Raw genomic sequence first — 21809 nt, forward strand, 5'->3', positions numbered from 1 at the left:
CTGCCTCTGTGTTTAATCAGGAATCTAGGCTAGCTCTTCCTGCCTTCACAAAAGATAACTTATCTTTTAAAGTGACTTTTGTAGACAGCTAATCTCATCAACTGTGTGTGCATTCTACTAATTTAACTCTCTACATAATTGTATTGCCAAGTTCTAGAAAGCATCTCATTGTAGCATCTTACAGATGCTGACTACACACACTTTTATTCTGCAATAAACTTTAATTTAGCATCTCGTCCTCGTTACATTTCAATCACTGGGAACTGGTAATGCCTTTAACCCTTGGGGTCCCACTCCAATTCTGTGCTGAATGAAGGGGTAAGATGGGACCTTAGGACTCAGGCTTGGTGGGATGTGAGGGTCAAGGAGAAGCAATTAGAAGTCAGAATTCTTCAGAAACCCGGCAGATAAGAGTATATGCCTGCATATACATGGTGTTTTTCTGTTCGTGTTTTGGAATTTTCCTAGTTTTCAAAGAACGAGTTGATAATCACTTATACACTCAGAAACAAACCCTGTAAGCTGGAAGATAGCGAGTCCCAGGACAGTCATTGCAGGTGGAGCCTGACATTGTTGGAGGTTTGAGGGAGGGAGTGGGGATCCCCCGAGTCCGGGCAGCTTCCCACCTGCTCCCCTGCGTGGGGGAGGGGCTGCTGAAGGCTGGGCTGCAGACTGTGTGTCCTGGAACCACCTGGCCTCCCCAGGGACGGACCCCAGTCCAGGCCTTCACCCGTGACTGGAAGGGTTTTGAGCCAGTGGGTTGGAGAGGGGATTTGTTTCTCATTGTCATCCTCAGTTCCCAGCCCGAAACTGTGTGTGGATTTGGAGACGGCAGATCAGAAGGTCTCTGGTGGGACATTTCAGTCCTCTCTGACTGAGAGCCATCACCTAGTGTGCGTGCATCCCAGAGGATTCATGCCCAGAAGAGCTGGACCGTCACTGCAGGATGATGGCAGAAAGTGCAGCAGCGTGGATCCTCGAAGCCACACAGCATCTGAAGGGGAATTTAGCAAGGCATTTCCACAGACACCATCTCACCTGCCAAACCTAGCTCCTATGTGTGCCAGGTGGGACAGGATAACTTCACGAGTTCATGGCTGAGGCATCCCAGAGCTAAGCTGACAGTAAAGGCAGGTGAGTCACTCATAATTTGCAGGTAGGTAGCAGGTCCAGAGCTTGGTCCAAACATCCAAATCCAGCTGGTATTAGCCCTCACTGGTTAAGCCCCTGCAGTCACGCCTGCCCTCTCCTACTGCTCTCCCTTACCCGCCTCTCTCCTCCCCACACCTAGCCTACCCCAGCCCCCCCAAGCCCTGGCTTTAGGCAGGGGCATCCAGGAGCCACAACCCAGCCTCTGGGCATCACCTCATGCACTCTTGTCTACTGCTGTAGCTTTCTGCCCAGCCTGGCTTGACCTCGTCCTGGATTTGGCCGAGACCCAGACACTGCTTCGGGCTAGGGAGTGGCCCACCCTGGATCTAAGAACCCTCCTGGGAATTGGCCTCAGATCTTAGCGCTGCAAGACTTCCCTGGTAGCTCAGACAGTAAAGCCTCTGCCTACACTGTGGGAGACTTGGGTTCGATCCCTGGGTTGGGAAGATCCTCTGGAGAAGGAAATGGCAACCCACTCCAGTACTCTTGCCTGGAAAATCCCATGGACTGAGTAGCCTGGTAGGCTATAGTCCATGGGGTTGCAAAGAGTCAGACACGACTGAGTGACTTCACTTCACTGATTCAAAGCCAAGCCAAGAGTACATGTTAAGGTAAACCTGGAAAAAAAATTTTTTTAACAGCACTTTAGGTATTAGTGGCTTCTACCTCCTTTTGCTCCCAGCCTCACTGAAGTGGGGCCTTGGATTCCAGCTGCTTCCTGTGGTAAGCACCAGCCCTCACCTACCTCGGGCTTGCCTCCGGTGGGCAGCCGACCCCAGGGGACCATGGCCCCTGACTCTGATGACCCAGCCGTGAACAAGGAAGAGCCCCGTGTAGTAGACTAAGGGTTTCTGCCCCTGTGTTTAGAGTCTGCCTGTGTGAACTAATGCCAAAATTCATCAAGCAAATGTAGGTATACCATGTTCCGGCAGGAGACCTTGAAAGAACCACAGGTGTAACCACGTGGTGCTCTCAGAGGCCATGTGGTGAGGTCTGGAACCACTGGAAGGACCCAGAGCTGGGGTTCTGTGATAGGTCTAGAGGATGGGCTTCCTTTGGCCACGTGGGATTCATAGGGATCTTCAGAGCCTGGTTTTGCTGAGAATCTATAGACTATTGGGTGGTAACTGTAGCTTGATGTAGGAGCCGCACAGAATGTGGGAAGGACTGGAGTTTGCCAAGGAGCAAAGGCCCCTGTGAACATGGATGGGGCCTTGAGTGGGCATCTCTGTAGGTTGCTGGGAGATCAGCACATGATCAGGGGGTCCAACTAGAATTCTCTGGGGGTCCTGGAGAGGTCAGTTCTTCCCCAGGGGATTTAGCCTTACCCCACCTATCTCAAGAGTCACAGGCAGGCAGTGAATTCCTAGTGCTGCAGTGTTTACTGAATCAAACAGGACAGCACGTGGACCCCAGTCAGCCTGATGGAGGACAGAGGCCTCAGAAAGGGAGCAAGGTCGGCAGTGGGGAGGAGGCAGGGAGGAAGAAGGGAGGAAGCTGACTGGAAGTCAGGAAGTCACTGTTGCAGGTGGAGATAGATTGGGGGAATATTGAAGAATGATGGACCGACTCATTCGTGTACAGAAGAGAGGCTGGGCTGGCAAACCATGAGGTCCTCCAGGTTCCTAGGGGCTGGGATCTGGCCCTCCAAGATCATCGGCACCAAATTCTGACCTTTGAGATGGATGTGGCGTAGAGTTCTGAGGGAAGAGACGTCAGGTAGGAACAGGGGCTATTGGCTTTGTTCCTGAAGCTGGAGACATTCGTTTATTCACACAGGCAGGCATATACTCAAAAATCTGTTAATTATACTTGCCCTCTGACCCTGAAAAATGACTCAAGTTTAGAACCAACAGAAATGCATACATATGTCCACCAAAAAGAAAGACAGTACTGGAAACAGCCCAATCATCCGTTAACAATAGAATGGATAGGTTATTGTGTATTCATACAGTGGGACACTCCTTTGCAATGAGAACGAACAACATGGATAAATCTCACAGACATTTTTACTCATTGGAGTAAAAAAAAAAAAAAAAAGCCACTTCCAAAAGAGTAAATATACTTTATTTATATGAAGTTCAAAACAGGCAAAAGTATGGTTTTATATTGCATGGTGGTGGCTAGCTTTGGGGTGGGGGGTGATGAACAGAATTCAGGGGACATCTGGGAACTGGTCATGTCTGTTTGCTTGATCTGGGTGCTGGTTATACAGGTGTGTGTATTTCATGGATTAATCCAGCTTTGTGCATGTGGTTTGTGAATATTTGTCCATAAAAAGTTTACCTTAAAAAGAGACTTAAAAGATGGTTGCAGCCAGTCTGCTTTCAGCACTGTTAACTATGAAAAATGGCAGGAGTGGACCAGACACAGTCGTGTGCCCTCAGGAGCAATGGAGGCAGGTAGGACAACACCCAAGTGGGGAAACAAGGCGAGTCAAACTGCCACTTCCCTGGGGAAGTGGGAAAGGCTTCAGAAAGTATTGGTGTGTGGAGGGGCTGGTGGTAGGATGATGGCCACCGATGCCCCGGAGAGGAGGGGCCGCTGGACGAACCCTCTGATGAATCAGAGCCGCCCCCTGGGGCCCAGTGGGGCTGACTCCCCAAGGTCATGGAGTCCTCCCTGGATTGCCCGGAGGACAACACACCAGGCCTTTCCTGCGGCTGGGTAGGAGTCACAGGCACCTCATTCTGGAGATGCACTTTTGGAAAAACATTTTCAGTGGGGAAAGCCGAGTGGAAACATCCGGCTTCTAAAAGTATCCCCAAAGCTCTGAATTATTTATTCACTGACGCATTCATCATTGATGAGGCCCCTGTTGGCTTTCCTCTCCCAGAAACACCTTCCCTCCCCATCTCAGCATGGTGGGCTGTGGTTGGTAATATGTTGCCTTTACAAAGCATCTCCCACACATCACCTGGACCTTTGTTGCAGAGGGAGCAGATGTATTTTTGCTTTTCAGAAGCCTGTGAGGGACCCCCTGACCGGCAGCCCAGGGCTGTCTCCATCAGTCCATTCTGCCTCCCGTGGGGAATTGGGTGAGACTCCATCTGCCACCCCTGACACCACGGCAGGAAGGAGGGGGCACTCTGCTGAACCTGGGAGCTGAGTAACCATTTTCAGATGGTCCTCTTTTTTTTTTGATGGTTCCTTCAAATACTCTGGAGAAGGAAATGGCAACCTACTCCAGTATTCTTGCCTGGAGAATTCCATGGACAGAGGAGCCTCGTGGGCTACAGTCCATGGGGTCACAAAGATTCAGACATGACTGAGCGACTAACTTTCAGATACTGTTTACCAGGTGCAAAGAAGAAATGGGCTGTTACGGACACTGCTGCGTTTTGGCCAATCAGAACCCTTCCTTTCTTCTCTCAGGACCCCGATTTCCTTTCAGAGGACCCCCTGCCTTCCCCTGGGGCAGATAGGAGGAGCCGGCTTAGCCCAGGTAAGTGCCCTCTCCAAACGGTAGCTGATGGGTGCCTGGAGCCTGCCTCCCCCAGATCCTTCCTCCAGCCACCTGTCACAGCCCAGGGACGGGCACGTGACTGGAAGAGCAGCTGTGGCTCTGACTGGGCTGGATCGCGTGCTGAGGGCTGCTGTTCCCTACCCTTGGGAGCACCCCCGCCCCTGCAGTGAGCTTCCCTGGCCCCATCCGCAGGACCACGCCTGCCGACTGAGCCTGAATGTATCTCGAGAGAAGTCTCCCCTGAGGAACTGCTCTGAAGTGGGGCCCGACGTCACTGCAGACTAGGACATGTGCTCAGTGCCAGGAGAGGGGATGGACTGAGCCCAGCTCAGGCCGGCAGGGCCCAGGGCCCAGCCCTGGGGTTGGTTTCTTATCTACCCTCAGGTGAGACAGGAGGCATGACCTGGGTATAAAGCTGCTGGCCTTTGTTCAGTGGTTTTGTGACTCGAGTAACAAAGAACTCTTGGGGCTGACATTTCAGGGAAGGGCTGGAGGAGAGCCGTGATGGTGTTTACTGGTCCTGGTGTGCAGCGAACTAACTGCTCGGGTGTGCAGCGAACTAACTGCCTTGGCTCCTTCGAGTATAGACTGAGGAAGGCAGCAAGCGCTGCGTTTTGCTTTGAGATTGTCAAGCTCCTTTGGCTTTGATCTTAGACTCATCAAGAAATCAAGAAACCCTCTGATACGGAACTTGTGGAGTGACGTCACTGGCTCTGGAATCCGTTCTGAGTTCAGATCTGTGATCTGCCACTTTTTGTGTGTTGCCTTGGTTAAATTTTCCCCACGTGTAAGCCTCAGCTTTCTTGTCCGTAGGATGGGATTGAGACCCTCGTGCGTCTGATTGCTGGTCTTGTACTGCTGCTCCACGCCCCCCAGTGTGGCTTCCTCGGACCCCGTGCCGCCGCCTCACAGGAGTTCTATGCTAAGAGCGCAGCTCACACACCTGGGCAGTGCGGCACGGGTTCATTTAGTCTTTATTTTATAAAGAAACTGAAGCTGAGAGAGGTGAACTGACTTGTTCAGGATCACAGCCAGGATGTGGCAGAAGCAGGATTTCTGGTAGCAGTTCTGTGTAGTTCCTACATCGATTTCCTGGGGGTTCTGGAGGATTAGGAAGGGCCCGGCATGATGCCTGGCACCTGCAGTGCAGGGGTGGAGGGTTACCGGGGTGGTAGGAGCTGTGACCGCCGGGCCTGGAGCTGGACTGGAGCACTTGCCTGCTGGTGCCTGTGCGCTCCGGCTCTGGGAGCCTGGCTGGCCCTGAGTCTGTGGGGTGGACGCCTAGTCTCTGCCTGTGTGGTGTGCTCTCCGGAGGTGGTTGGCTCAATGATGTACAAAGTTCTTGGGCCAAGAAATGTGAAAATCCTGCTCTGGCAGACCGGGCCCTGGCCGAGAAGTGCCTGGGTGTCTGGTGGTCTGGATGGAGCCTGTGATGCAGCTGCTTATGGAATAAAGGCAGGGCTGCCCCAGTCAGGGCCCTTGACTTTGAGCTAACAGAGCTGAAATGTGGCCACAAAGGTTCTGAATGTCCTTTGTGACTTGGTAGACGGAGAGTGAGATAGTCAGTAGGCCTGCAGGGCATGAAGGGGAGGCATTTATTGTTACAAATGGCAGATGTCAGATGTTACACTCAAATGGGTCTCAATACAAACATGAGGAAAGGGAGGTGCCCCAGCCCCTGCAGGCCCTTCATTCCCTCCAGCGCAGGTTTCCTTGATGCTGCAGCCCAGCGCCCACTGTCCCTCTGGCAGCAGAGGCAACGGCACCCCATACCAACCACCAGCAGAAGAGGGGCTGGGGTGGCCGTGGACCGGGCTGCCGCCTGTAGAGCTCTGCCTTTTCTCCACTCTTGGGGGAAAGAGTCCCAACAGACAAAAACACATATCCTTAAATAACTGCATGGAGGTACATCGTGTTCATTTGCTTAATAAGCAAAACAAAATCAGTCTGGTGCCCAGGCTGCAACAACATCGGGAGGGCCAGAGTCTCTGCGCCTGGGGGCATGGAGTCCTCGGGTGACCCCTCCCCTCGCTGGCCTGTCTCTGGGCTCCAGGCCCGGGAAAGACTTCAGTCCTCGGTCACTGGGGGAGGAATGAGCTGCAGCTGGAAGTTCTCCTTCTGGAAGATGCTGTTGAAGGCGGGGCCACTCTGGGAGCCTCCAAATGGCCTGCAGCTCTCGCTGCTGCGATTCTGGGAGAGTTCTGTGAGGAGGGCCAGCTGCAGAGGAGGGGACACAGTCAGTGGGGGCTGGAGGTAAGACCGGGCATGAACCCCACATCTGCATCTAGCTAACCACCACGGTGACTCTGCACATGTTCACGTCCTCTGGTAAAGCCTAAATTTTCTCCTTTAACGAGGAGGAGGCTGGACGTGGTCAGTCTCACAGGCACGTCACACTGTGATGTTTTCTGACATGGCAAAGCGTCTGAGCCTCCCTCACTCTGTGTACCCTCTGCAGAGGGTACATGACCCTGTTGCCCAGCTCTCTCCTTAGTGGCTTTCCTCAGAGTGAGTGGTGATCTCTGGCTCTGTTTTGCCTTCATGATCCAGATAGCTCCCGATGGACGCCCGAGCTGCCACTTCAAACTCAGGGCCTCCAGGGACACTCATGGATGCCACCTTCTCTTCTAAGGGCCCTCCCTGCTCCCCGGTGTTCACCAGTGACACCCTCCCCCTGTTACAGGCTCAGTGCTGGGACACCTGCCAGGGAAGGCAGACTGTGGATCTAGCACCCCGCCGGGAAGATTAGGTACAGAGCCTGATGACCTGGTCCCGAGATGCCCTTGACATCAGAGGGTGGTGTGCCACACCTGGAATTTACCTGGAGAGACAGCAGCTGTGAGGACCGAGTCGTCTCCTACAGCAGCGCAAGCCTCCCGGTGCCAGGACTTCCCACAGCCCCAGGTAACCGCCCCCAGTGCCTGCTAGGCTACTGGATCATGCCACTAGGTCTTTTACATGAAGTGTGTCTGATCCTCCACAACCACCTTCTGGGTAAAAAACCCAGAGCCCTGAGAAGTGAAGTAACTGGGTCACCCCAGGGGTGAGTGGTAGCCTGGGATTCAAGCTCCCTGCTCGGTCCCTGCTCGGCCACCGAGCTGCTTGTGGTTCTGCCTCCCCTGGAGATGACATCTGTCACCTGCTCTCTTCCCACCTCCCCCAGGTTGTCTTGTCTTTTACTGCCCTCCGACCTCTGATAAGGGTTCTTTCCTCACCTAGGTGATAGTGGCAGGAGGCTTACATGTGTCTGTCCTGTTGAAAACTCACTGCAGTGGCTGTGGTAACTGGGGAGACATCTGAAGAGCCTTGGTTCACAGTGCCGATTTACCTAAAATACTCTAGCACCTGGCCCTGCTCAGGCAGGCTGTGGTCCAAGGCAGAGTCCCGAACCAAGCTCCCTGCAGGGACTCCCACTGCTGTCGAGCAGGTTACAGAGGGGGGTCCCGCGCTCTGCACAAGCCCCACCTACGCCACTTCCCATCTTCTGTAACCCTCTGGGCTGCCACCAGCCTATGGCATTCTCTGCAAAGATTACTACATAAACACGAAGTTCTTTCACATTCACACACTGAAGTGAAAGAATCAATCACAAAAATATTTTTTGTTTTCCACTTCTGTACCTTAAGTGTTCTGTAAATTGATGGGTCCCAAATAGTGGCTCAATAGTTTGAAACAGAACTTCCTGAGAATCAAAGGCCCAGAAACCCCACTCCCAGGGCAGAGCCAGGCTTGGGAAGAGGCGAGGTGAGGCCAGGTCAGTGGACCTCCTGGAAGAAAAGCCTCTGTCCAGACCAGCTCTCAGAGATGGAACACTGTTTTTCCTTTGGGCTGCCACCACCCTAGCAGGTGTGTGGGGAATGGGAAGAGGGAGCATAGCACAAAAACAAGAGCCCAGAGACAGTCTGTGCAAACTCAAGGAAAGCGTGGGGAAGAAATCTGGCCTGACTAGAATTTACGTGTGACTGGGGGCGAGGAGGAGCTGGCTGAGTTTGACTCCATCTGCAGGGGCTGGAGAGCCAGGAACGTGTTATAAGCCAGGGGGGTAACAGGACTTTGGGGCTTGGAGATGGTGCCCTACAAGCAGCAGAATCCCTAGAGAAGGGACAGAAGACCTGCAGTGACCTCTGTGAGCTGGAAGGAAAGGCGAGAAACAGACAGGAGATCGCCCTGTGGAGTGGGTGGGGTGGGAAGGATGAGCCCAGGGTGCTGGCGGTGACTGGATGACAGACAAATGCCACACAGAGACAGAGTGTTGTGGCTTGACTGCCAGTAGCCCTCTAAACATGTATTCTTCTTTTACAGGATTCAACAGTTTCAGGGCTTTTGGAATCAAGACCAGTTTCCCTAGTCTCCGCTGCAGTTAGGTCACGTGTCTAAGTATTGGACAAAGAAGGTAAGTGGAAGTGGTGTAACAGTTTCTAAGAACTATCCTTAAATAGAGGGCTTATGAACTTCTTCCTTTTCTTCCACCTTGCTAACAGGAATGCAGATATGATGGTTGGAGCTGGGGCAACCATGTTGAACCATGTAAGTATAATCCATATATTAGAGATGATAGACCCACAAAGTAGAAGAAATCTAGAGAGAGATTCATGGAATGTGCCCTGGGATCCCTGCATTTGCAATTCTATCTTGGTTAAGCCACTACAATTTGGCGTTTATCTTTCATGGCCAAAACAAATTCAACCAATGCAAATGTACAGCAGAGTCTGGGGCTTAGGGCAGACATGACAGTCATCAGTAAAAACAGGCTCCCAGGTGAGGGACTGGGCTTATGCCTGCTTTCTCTGGAGGCAGTACAAACACAGAAGCCCTCCTGTGTCCTCAGCCCAGGGTAAGTAAGAGACAGAGATCTTTCCACTTCTTCTGCATCCTTTGCCAAGTTCTCAGGGCTCCACACACCATGACAGGGATGCCAGGGCACCTTACAGCCTGAGGAGGAGGCTGGATTGAGGACTTGGGATGCTGCGTTACCAAAAGAGTAATTATAAACAGGGAAATGAAAATTTAGATAACCACATGAACATTACCCTGGAACTTCCTCGGTAGAGATGGCAGAGCTGATCAAATGCTTGGATTTGCTGTGGATCCAGAACAGGTTCTGTGGTTGCCTGAGAAATCAGAAACAGTAGGATTAATAACATCCAAGGGCAGCCTCCATGGAACATGACGCAGTGCTTCCTTCACGCGGAAGAAAACCCACGCTACCAGGAATCAACGAGCTACTTTACTGAATATTTATTACAAGTGGCTGCAACCCCCTCAGGCCCTTAGTGCCAGCTCTAGGCTGACAACCTCCCTAAGGCTTCTCCCTGTAGCCTCAGTTACTTAGGAGCTTCCTTTGGGGTGTCTTGGTTCCTCTTTGCCTTTACTATGGAGAATTTAGCTCCACCCAACCTTGCACCCCCATATCCAGCACTGAATACAGCCAGTAAAGATGCCCCTTCTTTGTGCTGGTGGCGGGGATATGTTACAAATGAAAAATCATGTCATTTCCTTGCCTTATTGTAAAGCTGGTAGCTACCCAAGGGACTGAGATTTTAGTCTGCTTTTGGGAGAGGGAGAAGTCTAACTTGCTTCTCCAGCAGTTTCACCTTGTCCCACTGGTTACTGTGCCAACACCGTGGTCCTGCTCTCTGTGGATCCAATCCAGCTCACAGCTGGAGGAAGAAATGGGATCCTGGCAGAGGCCACTGTGTAGGCTTTGGAGTCAGAGGTGACCTGAAATACAAGTTCTAAACTAACCTGCTGGGTGACCCTTAGGCAAGTCCCTTCTCTGACTTGTGAGAGAGGAAAATGCTTCCTTATGGGCTTACTGAATATTAAATTAGATGAAATCCTTATATAAAATGTCTTTTATCTGCTTGGTCTCCCCTATAAGGGCTCAGTATATGCTGGTTTTTATTACTACAATTCAGAGCATCCTCAGTTAAATGATGGTGTGTTTCAACGAGGAAGGTGTCGACATGAGCGCCCATCCCTGAGAGCTGAGCGAGGGCTCTGGGACTGAAGGGATGCAGATGGGGGTCTGAAGACCTGTTGAGGCAGGAACAGGGGAGGCAGAGAACAAGTAACGCCACTCGGGACCATTAGCATGTGCTGAGCGTTTCCTGTTTGCTCTCTGTGAATGAGCTCACTGAACCCTCATAACCACTCTAGGCGGATGCCATGCCATGTCTGTCCCTCCCCAACCCCTAAGGATTTGAACTTTCAAAAGCATTACAGTGTTAAGAGGTTATATAAACTTGTGTTCTAGGAATGACTTTGCTTCTTTTCTTCAAAATTTTCCCACCCTTAGGGGGAAGAACCCTAAGCACTAAGACAGGATGGAAATAAGCGCCACCCCTGAATAAACCATGCTCGTGAGTGTGAAACAGCTTCACAGCTTCATCTTCTGTGAAAGGATGTGTTTCAAGATCGGGAGAGCAGCTGACAGTAAGGACGCTCACAGCACCCGGGCTTGTGGGATCCCGCTGTGCTGTCCTGGAGACCAGCCCAGGCCCCAGGTGCCTTAACTCTTCCTGATGCTCTCAGTGACATGGGGGTGGCGGAGGTTGGCCCGTGGGAATCCCAAGCCAGGCAGCCAGAAAGAGAGGAGGATAGCCCACAGGGGCCCCACTTTTCATTCTAGACTCACACCTCTGGGTCTCCAGACACATGGAGAGATTACTCTCTACTCTGAGAATGTTCCAACTTGCCTTGACACTTTAAGAACACTTCTCAATTTAATTTGGGAGAAAAACGATCCTGTATCTTGGAGAGAAATTATGTGGAGTATCACACTTTAGTTTATACTAAGTAAGATGCACAGGGGCATCTTAGTTCCAAGCTAAAGATGATCTGAAGGTTTGAAAAATACTGCAAACCAAGCTCAAACAAGCAAGAAGAGAAAAACCATAAATACTTTTGAGAGACTTAACAATGGAAAACATGATCCTGCCCTGATTTTCCACATCCCTGCAGTACTGCTGGCATGAACTGGGGAGCAGGACTGGTTATGGATGTCATCTCCCTCTCACTGGCCACTCAGCACCTCAGCAGTGGGCCTGCCATCACCATAGTCCATATGACAAGGGACCAAACCACCCTGACCTTACTTTTGTTGATTCCGTGCTTATTCCATGGTAAAGTTAAGAGGAGGGTCTAAGTGGAACAAAGTCAGGAATGGACTAGGTAAGGTGGTGCTGGGTTGGGGTGTTAAAGTGGTTGATTAAAAAAAGGTTGTAAAAGCCAAGCTGGAAATTGACAAAGTGATAAGAGCAAGAAAAAGATCTCATGAAATACACTGCTGTGCTTCTTATGAAAATGTAGATGATGAGCCACTGAAGAAATGCCCATCAAACCCCGTGCTGAGAAAACTGTATTGGACACAATTACTAGTTGTATAGACTTTCTGCCAATTGTGTTTTCTGTTTTGCTTTTGTCACAAGAGAATGCAAAGCTAAGTGGTCAGCTACGTAAGACTAGCCGCTGTACAGGACGTGGTGGCAACCAGATTAGGTTTTACATTATTTTCCAGAGGCAAAACCTAGATTTCTGCATTTGTTTCATCATTGGATGTATTTTGGAAGCCCAATCATTTTGTGAAAGCGAAGGTCACGTGAGCTCAGAAGCAGAGAAGGCACGCGGCACACTCACAGATCACTTGCGACAGTGACGAGCCAAAAGCGTCTCCTCTAAGGCTAGGGACGAGATAAGGATGTCCACTCTCACTACTTTTATTCAACATAGTTTTGAAAGTCCTAGCCATGGCACTCAGAGAAGAAAAACAAAAGGACTCCAAACTGGAAACAGAGTAGAGCCCTCATTGTTTGCAGATGATGTGATGCTATACATAGAAAACCCTAAGGCCGCTACCAGAAAACTACTAGGCTCATCAATGAATCTGATAAAGTTGCAGGATACAAAATTAAAACACAGAAATCTCTTGCATTCCTATACACTAACAATGAAAGAAAGAGAAATTAAGGAAACAATCCCATTTGCCATCACATCAAAAAAAAAAAAAAAAATATCCAAGCATAAACCTACCTGAGGAGGCAAATAACCTCTACTCTGAAAACTCTAAGACGCTGATAAAAGTACTGAAAGATAACACAAACAGAAAGATATACCATGTACTTGGATTGGAACAATCAACACTCAAAATGAGTATACTACCCAAGGCAATCTGCAGATTCAATGCAATCCCTATCAAATTACTAATGGCATTTTATACAGAACTAGAACAAAAATTTTTTAATCTGTATGGAAACACAAAAGGCCCTGAATTATTCCTTAAAAAAATAATAACAGAACTAGCATATGATCCAGCAGTCCCACCCATGGGCATATATCTGGAGAAAACCATAATTCAAAAAGATACACGCACCTCAGTGTTCACTGCAGCATTCTAGCTAAGACATAGAATGTCTAAATGTTCATCAACAGAAGAATGGATAAAGATGTAGTAAGTACATATAACAGTGGAATATTATTCAGCTATTAAAAAAGAACAAAATATACCATTTGCAGCAACATGGATGGACCTAGAGATTTTCATAGTGAAGTCAGAAAAAGGTAAATATATCACTTATATATGGAATCTAATTTAAAAAATGATACAAGTGAACTTACAAAACAGAAATAGACTACCATTTCAAAAAACAAACTTATGGTCACCAAAGGGGAAATGTGGAAGGGAGGGATAAATTAGGACTTTCAGATTAACATATCCACAGTACTATATATAAAATAGATAACCAACAAGGACCCCTACTGTCCATGGAGTCGCAAAGAGTTGGACACGACTTAGTTACTGAACAACAATAAGAAGAAAGACCTACTGTAGATAGCACAGGGAACTCTACTCAATATTCCATAATAACCTGTATGGAAAAGAATCTGAAGAAGAATGAATATATGGAATGTATAACTGGATCACTGGTACTGTTAAAAATAGCATCATGCCTTTGCCCCCAGGAAGCACTACATAGTTGATGAGGCTATTCCAGGCACATAATAAACTCCTCTGGGAGTTTGCTCACTGAGGCAGCAAGTGTAGGAGTCTCAAATGCTGGTCCAACTCATGTTTTCTGATCTAGCTTTTCTTCAGTATTAATGTGTGTAAGAACCACAGAGAGATCTCATTAAAATGCAGATTCTGGTTAGAAGGTGTGGGGTGGAGTCCGAGCCCCCAGGCAACACTTGGAGTAGCACCGCTAACCTGTACTCAGAACCCTCGGCACAGCTGGACTTCCTGTCCTCACCTCGCTGTAGGGGAAACAGGACCCGCTCAGCTTATGGGCATTTGCCTTCTTCCCATTCAACTATACCACATCAACCAAACCACCAGCATTTCTCTTTTTCTAAGGTGTCCCAATTAGGTATGTTTTCAACATTCATTGAGTTCACTTTCATCTTAGCAACCCTTAGGTATAGTAAGAAAATTTAATATTTCTGCCACATGGTTTACTAGATTTAATTGCAAGCCCTACACCTACCTCAGAGAAGGCAATGGCAACCCACTCCAGTACTTTTGCCTGGAATATCCCATGGACGGAGGAGCCTGGTAGGCAGCAGTCCATGGGGTCGCTAAGAGTTGGACACAACTGAAGTGACTTAGCAGCAGCAGCAACACCTACCTACTTTACCATGTAAGTTAACACGATTGTGTAAATTGAGGAGAAAAAGGCTATGAGACCTGCCCAGTAGAAATCAAAAATTCACAATCAAGGGCCATGACAAGAGCCTCTCCTTATAAACCCTAGTCCCCCTCTCCTGGAAGGAAAAGCTGGAGTAATAAATAGGTAAGTGTGCACACAAGCACATACCCAGAACCATAATTTCAAACATGATATACCAATGCAGGGTGGCACTGAGTCCTGGGCTTGTCATCATATTCTGCTCGAGGCCACACACTCCTTGGAGATACCTAGGGAAGGGATTTTCCAGTGACATCCTTCAGAAACTGAAGAATGTGGTGGTTCCATGGGTGTGAAATAACTGAAGGTGACAGATCCTTTCTGATAGCACAGGCCATCATCCTGAACAAGCCAGATACTGAACAAAGGCGCCACAGCTTGGGGCCACCCTGGAACCCTTTGGAAGCAGAGCTGCTGCAGGATGGAGATGCCCTGTTCCTGGCCAGGCTGTGCTGTCTCTGTGGAAGTCTGTCAGAGCTCTCTGTAGATGGGCTTGGGACCCAGCAGGTGCTCACCTGTCTTAAAATCTTGCCAGGAACAAGACAGTTTAAAAAAAAAGAGGAAGCATTCAGGGAATGACGAATACCTCATGAAGGTGAGGATTTCTGTCTGCTTCTCCGTGGGTCGATGGATCCAGCAGTGAGGTGGGGTAAGGAGGGAGGGGCAGGACAGGGCCCTGGGAGGGGCTCGTCCACAGAGTCCTCTTCAGCTGGTTTATGCCCCACCCTATGCAGGCTCGTCCCCTCTCACCACCTCATGAATGGGGAGCCAGTTCTCAGATTCAGGTATTTTGGGGACCTCTGGTGTATTAGCACCTGGGGTGTAAAGATGAGTCAATCAAGAGGAGCTTAACATTTCACAGATTTGGGGACATGAGAAATCTGTAAGATGATTTCATTTTCTCCAGTGTTGATAAGCAAAGCGTGAGAGATTACTGAGGTATAATAACCATATACACCATATTTACCAGGGCAGCCTCGTTTGAAACAATGCTCTCACATTTATCTACCTACATTGTCAAAAAGTCCCTGAAATCACACCATTCTGGGGTCCAGTTTACACTCTTGCACACATGAGACACGAAGGCTCAGCTCTGGTCCTCTCTCTGAGCACTTCTGTCAATAAATAAGGAGCCACGTGGCTGGTCCATAAGTATACTGTGCTCCCTTTAATTGTCTGTCTACCTGTCTCCCTGTTAGCCTATGAACTTGAATACCAGAACTACTTCTTACTCATCCTTCATTCCCAGTGCTCTGCAGCCAGCAAATGTTCAACAAACATTTGCTGAACATCCCACATCCTTCTTTACTCTGAGCTGTCCATCTTAGGAATCAGAGCAGGCAGCAGCTTGCTCTCCTTGGCCCATTGTGAAATCACTGGCATTGTCTTCCTATTTCTAAGAACTTGGATTTTGTAAAGATTCTTTGTGACTTCTGTCATGTTTAGCCTGTATCTCAGTGAAATATCCATTTTATTTAATTCACTTTAGGGAAAGGATTATTTCTCAAATGTTAGAAAATACCAACCCTTTTAAGAAGGAAGAGAAATCTACCAAACCAGTGGGACTTGTGGATAAAAGCCTCTTTCTGTTGTTGCTCTGGCATATCCTGTGCTGGACCCTCCACCGCATGTGACCACAGCCTGCCCGTGACACTGCAGCGGCTGGCAGACAAAAGCCTGGGCTCTAGAGCCTGCCTGCCTGTGCCCACACTCCAGCATCCCCATCACTGGCACCACAGTTGCTGGCAAGTTACCTGTTCTCTCTGAGCTAGGGTTTCTATGAGCACAGCGGAAACAGCTGCCCCACATAACGTGGCTGAGAAGAGTAAGGGGTACACAGTAGATGCCTAGGACTCCGCGAGTCCTCACTTAAGTGTCACTAGCTGGAGGCACAGGAGGGCCTCCCTGTTTACACACAATACTGGTCATGTGTACCCAGTCCTAACGTGGCCACTGAACACAGAAAGAGATGTCAGAGCACAGTGCAGACAAGACTGGCAACTCTGGCAATGACAGGGATGGTGGATGCTGCAGGAGAGAGAGTAGCGACAGTGGGGGGAAGCCTTGAGCAAGAAGCACCCCAAGGAGAGGGCGCTGTCTCCCACTCACGGCGCCCAGCACTTGGCTCGGCATGGAACAGCTATGAAATGACTATCCTCTTGATCAAACCAATGGAGGCGTGGGAAGGGTGAGCAGATTTTCTACTTCTTACGCAGTCACTGAGGCGTTTCTAAACCACCTGGAACTTGCAAAGCACGAAGGGGAATGCAGGGTGTGACTTCACACAGAACTGGCTCCACCTGGATTCTGTGATGACTAGTGAGCAGTTCTGGCTGAGTTATTTAGCTTCTTTCAGCTTCTTTAGCTGCAAAACACTACTCTCCAGAATTGTGAGGATCACACTGACGTGGGTCCGGCACCTTTTTGATGGTCAGTAAATGGCTGTGACTGCTGTGCCTGTGTTATGTCTGTGCCTGGGGGAAGCGTCTGGAAGGCACAGCACTGGACTGAGAAGCTGGGAACTTGAGCGCTAATCTGGCCACAGGTCCCACCGCGCTGCTGGGTCTGTGTTCTGATCCGTTAAAGGGCAGTGCTACCAGGGGCACACTGCTGCCTGGGTGCTGGGAGACCGCAGGCGTTTGGGGCACAAAGGCTGAAGGTAGTGGTGTTCACTGAAGCTAATCGGGGATCTTACTGCAGCATTAGAAGCAACTTGGGCAACCAACTAGGGGCGCTGTCACAAAGACCCATGATAGGACTGAAGAGAAACAGTAGATTCAGCCTAAGATGCTGTACAGAGAAACTGATTTGCTAAATTAATGCCATGCTCCAAAGAAACGTGGGAGTGCCAAATCTGAGCACAATCTCAGTTTGTGGTTCACGGGGCTTTATCCTTAAAGCACCACACCTTGACCGTCTAACCCAGCAGGTACAGAACTGATGAGGAGTGATTCTCCAATTGGGAGAGAAAGATACTATCTGCTAGAGCAAATTTCTTTCCTCCCATGTAATGAAGTCCAGTGACAAGAGCTGAAAATTAAACTAGCTGAACATAAAGAGGAAGAAGCAATGACAGCCCTGGACATGCCCTTGTAACACTCAGCATTAAAGTAAATCCGGTGGAAAACAAGGCCCTGGTGATCTGGGAGAGCCCCAGGGAGAGGGATGCAGGGCAGAGTGTGTGCTAGCCCATTTCAAAGCTCAGTGCCTCCCAGATGGGTGGAAGTGAGCACTGTAATTACATCTGCTGCAAGGAAGAAAACAAACCAGGGCTTTCGGGATTCACAGGCCTTGTAAGCACATCAAGCTTGATACAGGAAACAACTCTGATTGCTGCCACCCCAAAGGCTGAGTTCCTAGGAATATGGATGATAACAACCAGGCATTCTGGATATGGAGCCTGTTCGACAAGCAGACAGAGATACTCACGAGAGATTGAGCTCTGCCTGTTCATGTCTTATTCTTCACAATAAACAAGGCCCTGAAATAAAAATCCCAGCATCCCCATTCCTAATTGTCTTCCCACATGAGAAGGCTGAGTCTAGAATGTAGAGAGATGTTGGCTCTTGGTCTAATTTTGTGATATGATTGTCTCCTCTGCACTCCAGGAGCCTTCTGCTGGCGGTTCTGTAATTTGCTGGTCGGGATGGGGGCAGAGTTGGAGCAGAACGGACGGAATGAGAGTCATATTTCCCACTTTCTCCTGCCTTGGCCTCGTTATCAGGTCTTTATTTCTTACACAGTTAAGACTTGTGCTACCACCTAAGCTGTTTCAAGGGGGCTTCTCAGATGGCGCTACTGGTAAAGAATCCACTTGCCAATGAAGGAGACATAAGGGATGCAGGGGTTTGATCCCTGGGTCCGGAAGGTCCCCTGCAGGAGGCATGTCAGTCCACTCCAGTGTTCTTGCCTGGAGAAACCCATGGACAGAGGAGCCTGGGGGGATACAGTCCATAGGGTCGCAAAGATTCAGACATGACTAAAGTGACTTAGCACATAAACACAAACGCACAAGCTGTTTCAAACTAGAGGTCCTTAATATTTAACCCTTTTGCCTAAAGTGAAACTGACTTCAGAGATAGGAGTGAAGCCATACTTCCTGCTCCACCTGCAAACAGAAAACACCTTTCCTAAAATTCCCACCCACAAAGCAGTTTGTTTTCACACAGAACCTGGCCTCTCACCTTCCTTTCCCAATGCCGCAAAACTCTCAATGAGCTCAGTTAATAATGAATTAGGTGAAGAAATAAAAAAATAAGCTGGCATATTGCTAAGCTGACTGGAGACAGGAGGGAAACACCTGGCAGAACATCTCCTAAGGAGACTTCTCTTAGAACCAGTTGTGAGGGAAGAAAGTGTGTGAGGCTGGACATGGAAATCATGAAAGACTGACTGAAAAATATCCATTAAAATACCCCACGATCTACAAGACCACAACTGAAACAGTACAGTAACTTTTCACAGCAGAGGAAGAAAATGCTGGTTTAAGTTTTCTATGATGTGAAAAAGGAGTAACCACCACTGCAGCAGCTAACAGTTACGGAGCAAGTGATTACTGTGTGCCAGCGTGCTCTGAGCCATGAACTTGTATTATCTCACCTCATCTAATCATCAGACACCCCGGGAGGTTGGTTCTTTCGTCACCCTCATCTTACATTTGAAGGAACTAAGGTCCTGGGTGCAGGAGGTGCCCAAGGTCACACTGGTTGGTGGCACAGACGAGATCCTGAACTGGGCAATCCAGGCCCAGGGGTCTCCTCCACTTGTCATGCTCTTGGTATTGGCCTGGAAAAAGCCTGACAGTCACTTTCAAGGGACCCAGAAGGTGTTACCCACACTAGGTACAAACAGCTCATGTAGCTCAATGTCAAACAAATAACCCAATCAAAACACAGGTAAAAGATCTATTTATTTATCTTTGGCACCTGGACCGGGACTTGAACCCTGGGCTCTCTGATGCTCTACCAGCTGAGCTACCTGGGCAGGCAAAAGATCTAAACAGACATTTCTCCAAAGAAGACATACAGATGGGCAAAAACCACTTGAAGAGATGCTCAATATCACTAATTATTACAGAAATGCAAATCAAAACTATGATGAGGTATCATCTCACACTGGTCAGAATGGGCATCATCAAAAAATCTACAAAACAATAAATGCTGGAGAGAGTGTGGAGAAAAGAGAACTCTCCTACAGCATTGGTGGGTATGTAAATTGATACAGTCATTATGGACAACAGTATGGAGGGTCCTTAAAACACTAAAAACAGAACTACCATATGACCCAGCAATCCCACTCCTTGGCATGTATTTGGAGCAAACCATAATCTGAAGATACATGCACTCCAATGTTAATGGCAGCAGCACCACTTACAATAGCTAGGACATGAAAGCAAGCTAAATTTCCATCAACAGATGAATGGATAAAAGATATTATTCAACAATATTGTAAAGTAATTAGCCTCCAATTAAAATAAACAAAATTTTAAAAAGAATATTACTCAGCCATAAAAAGGAATGAAACTGAATCATTTGTAGAGATGTGGATGGTCCTAGAGACTGTCATACAGACTGAAGTAAGTCATAAAGAGGGAAACAAATACTATAACACTGATACATATATGTGGAATCTAGGAAAATGGTACAGGATTATCTTATTTCCAAAACAGAAACAGACACAGAGGTAGAGAACAAATGTATAAATACCAAGGGGGAGAGGGAGGTGGGATGCATTAGGAGACTGGGACTGATGCATATACACTGCTGATACTATAACTAATGAGAACTGACTGTACGGCACAGGGAGCTCTACTCAGTGCTCTGTGGTGACCCAGATGGGAAGGAAATTTAAAAAGAGGAGACATATGTATATGTATAGCTGATTCACTCTGCTGTGTAACACATTATAAAGCAACTATACTCCAATAAAAATTAATAAAAAAGTGTATATGTATATACAATGGAATATTATTCAGCCATTAAAAAACAATGACATTGGCAGCAATATGGATGGATCTAGAGATTGTCATACTCAGTGAAATAAGTCAGACACAGAAAGACAAATATCATATGATATCGCTTATATGTGCAATCTAAAAAATGGGAACAAATGAACTTATTTACAAAACAGAAATAGTTACGAATGTAGATAACAGACATATTGTTACGCGGGGACAAAGGAGGGAGGGATAAACTGGGAGACTGGGGTTGACACACAAACACTACCATACATAAAATAGATGCCTAGTAAAAATCTGCCGTATAGCACCAGGACCTCTCCTCAGCACTCTGTAATAGCCTATATGGGAAAAGAATATTAAAAAAAAAAGTGGATGTGTGCATAACGAGTCACTCTGTGTACACCTGAAACTAACACAACGCTGTGAACCAACTGTACTCCAATGAGCATTAAAAAAAAGCGCACTAGGACCAGAGGGGCCAGTATTTGAGCCGTGCTCTTGAAACACTGATGGCCTCACCTTCTTCAGGAGATCCTTCACTGTTCTGTTTTCTAGTTAAAACAACATCCTATCAGGCCTCTAAGGTCTCAGCAAAAATCCCAGGAGACAGCAGGGCAGCTGCTGGTGTCACGCCTGCAGTGCACCGCGGAGGGCTGGGCTGCAGAGGTCCTGCGAGAACCAGCAGTGCTGAGGGACGCGCTGAGGTCCTGCAAGGAGACACCTCACGCGTGGTGAGAAGGCAGTTTTATGCCACATCAGGTCATGAGTGTGTTCTGCCAGCGCAGAAAAAACTCGGAGCGTGGCTGACACTAATCCATCGTGTTGATACCATTGAGGTCAGTTATCTACAAAATACAAACCTGCATAACCTTCCTCACGTGAGGGGAGTGGACGGGAGGGAAGAAGGGGAGGAGAAGGAAGAAACATTTCCTGTCATCTATTTCAGTCTCTGGCCTTATTCTACTACTTTTGTGTCTGATGCGTATATTAACCCAACAGGTAGACTTGAGTGTCTGATTTACATGGGAGGAAGATGAGACATGTTAAAATACAACTTGTAAGGGGAGCTCCTGACAACAGGTCTAATCCCAAGGCCACTCTCCACGTTAATAATAACACGAGGTGCTCCTAGTGTGAAGGTGTCAGCGACTTTCAGAGGAGAGCCTGAGCTGGGGGTGAACCGGGGGGCTGAGGATCCCTGGGGGCTGAGGATCCCGGGGGGCTGAGGATCCCGGGGGGGCTGAGGATCCTGGGGGGCTGAGGATCCTGGGGGCCACTGATGAGGTCAGCACCACAGAGTGCTGTGTCACTATACAGATGACACAGTGTTTTTTGGTTTTTTGCCCATTTTGCTCCCTCACAAAAAGCAATGTCCCCCAGTTGGTTTCAAGTCTCTGGCGCCTGTATACTCCACGTATCTATGCTTGGCTACTCCTAACCTGCTTTGGAAAGCAACACCCTTGGAAAAATCTATGGAGGAAAAAATTAATGATCTCACTATGCTTAGGAAAAAAAGGTTTTTTAAAAAACAGATTAGGCAACTGTGGAA

At 48.4% G+C, this 21809-nt stretch overlaps 1 protein-coding gene and 1 long non-coding RNA gene across 10 annotated transcripts in view; one reads left to right on the forward strand and one right to left on the reverse strand.

Annotated features, from left to right (window-relative positions):
• The first annotated feature begins 1628 nt into the window (after positions 1-1628).
• On the forward strand, positions 1629-20237 carry LOC136173709 (uncharacterized). Of its 4 annotated transcripts, XR_010664269.1 has the most exons (7): positions 1629-3554; positions 4528-4597; positions 4811-5002; positions 7302-7522; positions 8921-9011; positions 9100-9145; positions 10917-20237. It is a non-coding gene; the product is annotated as an uncharacterized lncRNA (long non-coding RNA). The 4 variants fall into 4 exon arrangements; XR_010664271.1 differs by lacking the exon at positions 4811-5002; XR_010664268.1 differs by lacking the exon at positions 1629-3554 and having other exon boundaries at positions 4204-4597.
• Positions 4983-21809, reverse strand: part of VPS8 (VPS8 subunit of CORVET complex) — a 315494-nt gene continuing 298667 nt past the window's right edge. For all 6 annotated transcript variants that reach the window (XM_065943535.1, XM_065943540.1, XM_065943534.1 and 3 more), the window contains 2 exons: positions 9649-9729; positions 4983-6835 (listed from right to left, as the gene is read on the reverse strand). In XM_065943535.1, coding sequence (XP_065799607.1) covers positions 6686-6835; positions 9649-9729 — 231 coding nt within the window. In that variant the 3' untranslated portion in view covers positions 4983-6685. The remainder of the gene's footprint in view (positions 6836-9648; positions 9730-21809) is intronic.

Source organism: Muntiacus reevesi, chromosome 8, assembly GCF_963930625.1.
Source record: "Muntiacus reevesi chromosome 8, mMunRee1.1, whole genome shotgun sequence".
NCBI classification, from domain to species: domain Eukaryota; kingdom Metazoa; phylum Chordata; class Mammalia; order Artiodactyla; family Cervidae; genus Muntiacus; species Muntiacus reevesi.